The following is a 3,346-nucleotide window of genomic DNA, read 5'->3' as shown; positions in this document are numbered from 1 at the left end:
ATATATATATATATATATATATATATACACACACACTATAATAAATATATATATATGTGTGTATACAGATCACAACATGCACCCAGAAAACAGATCATAACATACACACTCAACTATATATACACACACACACGTACACACAAATCACAATATATTCACACACAGACTATAATATACAGAGGATACAATGCACACACACTGATCACAACATACACACACAACAGACTAATATATATATATATATATATATATATATATATACACACACACACACACACACACACAAAGACTATAATACACAGACCATAATATACATACAGATCACAATATATACACACCAACCAATGTATACACACTAAACATCATACAGGGTGCACTACACAAACACAGGTCATACTGTACAGGGTTCAGAGTTCAACAGACCACTACCACCACAATATACTTTATACCACACACCTCAGACCAAACAACAGAGATCACACACACACACACACACAAGTCAGAGCAACAAGAACAGCAGCAGCAGTGACTGCAGACTCAACCTGCTGAAATTCCCATAGCAGCCAATTCTCCCTCAAATCACACCCAATCTTCTTGGAAAAGGAAAGGATGCATTAGCTGATGGAGAACTATATGAAAAAGCAGGGGTGGTAACATGTGGAATGCCTCTGATTAATCTGGGTTGATGTGAAGCTACACAACGTTGATGGCTAACCTCTCCGAGAGCGAAGGGGAAAGTAGAATGTTCCACTCACCTGTTAGTCAGCATGCGACTATCGGCACTTTGTGTAAACATGGCTGTGTGGAGATGTTTGGGTAAAGCACCTTCTCCAAGAGCCAAGTCTTGCATTTTGGCAGCAATTTCAGCATCACCTTCCTGAAACATGCACAACAGATATATTAGATGACTATGTTAATAAACACACACACATGAATATACACAAACACAAGTAAATACATATTCACACACACACAAGTAAACGTATTCACACATACATGCACACACACAAGCAAACATGTATTCACACACACAAAGACACATACATCCAAACACACACACACATGCAAATAAATATACACACAAGCATGCATACATTCATACACACACATGCATATATATATATACCCAAGCAGACATGCATATATTCACACGCAAGCAAACATTCACACACACACAAATACACATACATCCAAACACACATTCACACACAAATACATATACACGCAAGCATGCATACATTCATACACACATGCATATATTCACACACACACACATACACACAAGCACACATATATTCACACACACACACACACACATGGAAATACATATACACACAAGCATGCATATGCATACACACACATGCATATTTACCCAGGCAGACATGCACATATTCACACTTTTTTTTTTCTGTCTTGCAAGTACTTGGTGACCCAGTCAGTGCAGGTGCCACTAAAAGAGTCTTGATGTTTAAGACACAAGTCTTTTATATATATATTATATATATATATATATACATACATATATATATAATCATCATCAATTAACAGCCATTTTCCATGCTTGGCATGAGTTGGACAGTTTCAGTCTGATAGGAACTGGCAAGCCAGAGAGCTGGACCAGGCTCCAATTATCTACGGCTGGATGCTCTTCCTAACACCAACCACATTACAGAGGGTACTGGGTGCTTTCTGCATGGCACCATCACCAGTCCTTCCTATGTGGCACCACTACCAGTACTTTTTACATGGCACCAACAGGGTCACCAAGAAACAAAAACCCCTTGAGCTGGGAGGGGAGCATTAACTAGGAGGGTTTTATAGAGAGAGTGAGTGATGAGTGATGTATTTTGAATTGTAAATAGAAAAAATCCATCAGAATGTATGTACTGACCTCAATAATGGCTTTCATCACCAGACCAGCACCTTTCACAATAGCCATAGAGGGATGCTGTAAAAGAGATTAATAAAAGACAATGCTGAATAAAGAAGTGATAAGAGTCTTCTCTCTTTTACAAAAAAAAAAAAGAAGAGAAGAAAAAGGTAAAAAAAAAATGAAAAATAACCAGAAAAAAAAAAAGCTAAAAGTGTACAAACCTGAAATAATTTGAAGACAATTCTACCATTTGCAGCAACCATCTCCAGCATGGTGTCAAAGTGGGCCCCTTCTGTTGTTTCACTATAGGGAGCACACAGAGCAAATGTTAAAAAATCCAACATGGATGAAATCACCAAAGCACCTGTGGCATGTACCTGGAGAAGACAGGGACCAATCATAGACAGGTAGAATAAGAATTTGGACGAGAGGCAGTAAGGGTGGTAGTGGTGGTCAGGGGGGTTGTCAGGGTTTTCTGGAAGCAGGGGGCAGGAATGGGGATATTCAGAGGGAAGATAGACAGATAGACAGGAAGTCAAACAGATATAGAGAGGTCAAGACAAACAACAAGAGAAAGAGAGAGAGAGTGATAATGGTTCGTAGCTAACTCACCACGTGATAGTTGAACATCTCAAGAAGACTTTCAAGGAATTTTCTCGAAGACATTAGAGAGAATTTATTCATCTGTTCTTGTCGGATGTCGTAGTCATCATGCATTGGCTGGAATTGGCAGAGAAAGATAAAGATGGATTTTGCCATATATGTATGTAAGTGTGTATGTGCACATAATTATAAGATCCGAAGATGAAAGTAGGAAGTTTGTAATCTTCGAGCAGTCTGTCTTAGGTATGAAAAAAAAAAAAAAACTAGGTTTAGGAACAATAATAATTTATTGGCATTGAAGCTTGAAGTTTTTTTTCCCCATATTGAAGTTTGATAAGCTGAAAACATTTTTTTATGTAGTTCATGGTGAGCAACTAGGGTAGCTATTACATCCTCTGATGTAATAATTACTCAGTAAGAGGTATGCAGTTAGCTACTCATCAGGCTGAAGATACCTTAATTATATGAAGGTTACACTGTCGTTAAGGAATCTCAAGTTAACTTGTCAAAGATATAATTTGAAATAAATGTGTTTGTGTGTGTGTGTGTGTATGTACCCCCTCTCTCTCTTTCAGAGAGGCACAAGCACATACAGACATATACACACATGGCAGTAACTTCCGCCTACCAAATTCAACCACAAAACTTCGGTCGGCTTGGGGCTATAGTAAAAGACACTTGCCCAAAGTACCACGTGGTGGGACTGAACCCAAGACCATACATATGTGTATGTATATATATATATGCATCTATGTACGTATATATGCATATACTCATTTACTTTTGTTTTTACATGATTGAACGCAGCATCTCACAAAAATTGTAAGTAGTTTTCGTAAACTTATCCTCCGACGCTACTCTATCTCTTTC

At 38.0% G+C, this 3,346-nt stretch overlaps 1 protein-coding gene across 1 annotated transcript in view; it reads right to left on the bottom strand.

Moving 5' to 3' along the window:
* Positions 1 to 3,346, bottom strand: part of LOC106870860 (dnaJ homolog subfamily C member 13) — a 72,510-nt gene that overhangs the window by 44,974 nt on the left and 24,190 nt on the right. The window contains exons 16-20 of the mRNA XM_052976504.1: positions 2,486 to 2,593; positions 2,095 to 2,250; positions 1,892 to 1,948; positions 756 to 877; positions 343 to 376 (exon numbers count right to left, since the gene is read on the bottom strand). Coding sequence (XP_052832464.1) covers positions 343 to 376; positions 756 to 877; positions 1,892 to 1,948; positions 2,095 to 2,250; positions 2,486 to 2,593 — 477 coding nt within the window. The remainder of the gene's footprint in view (positions 1 to 342; positions 377 to 755; positions 878 to 1,891; positions 1,949 to 2,094; positions 2,251 to 2,485; positions 2,594 to 3,346) is intronic.

Source organism: Octopus bimaculoides, chromosome 24, assembly GCF_001194135.2.
Source record: "Octopus bimaculoides isolate UCB-OBI-ISO-001 chromosome 24, ASM119413v2, whole genome shotgun sequence".
Classification (NCBI taxonomy): domain Eukaryota; kingdom Metazoa; phylum Mollusca; class Cephalopoda; order Octopoda; family Octopodidae; genus Octopus; species Octopus bimaculoides.
The sequence above is the reverse complement of the archived record's forward strand: the minus strand, read 5'-3'. Positions and strand labels throughout refer to the sequence as shown.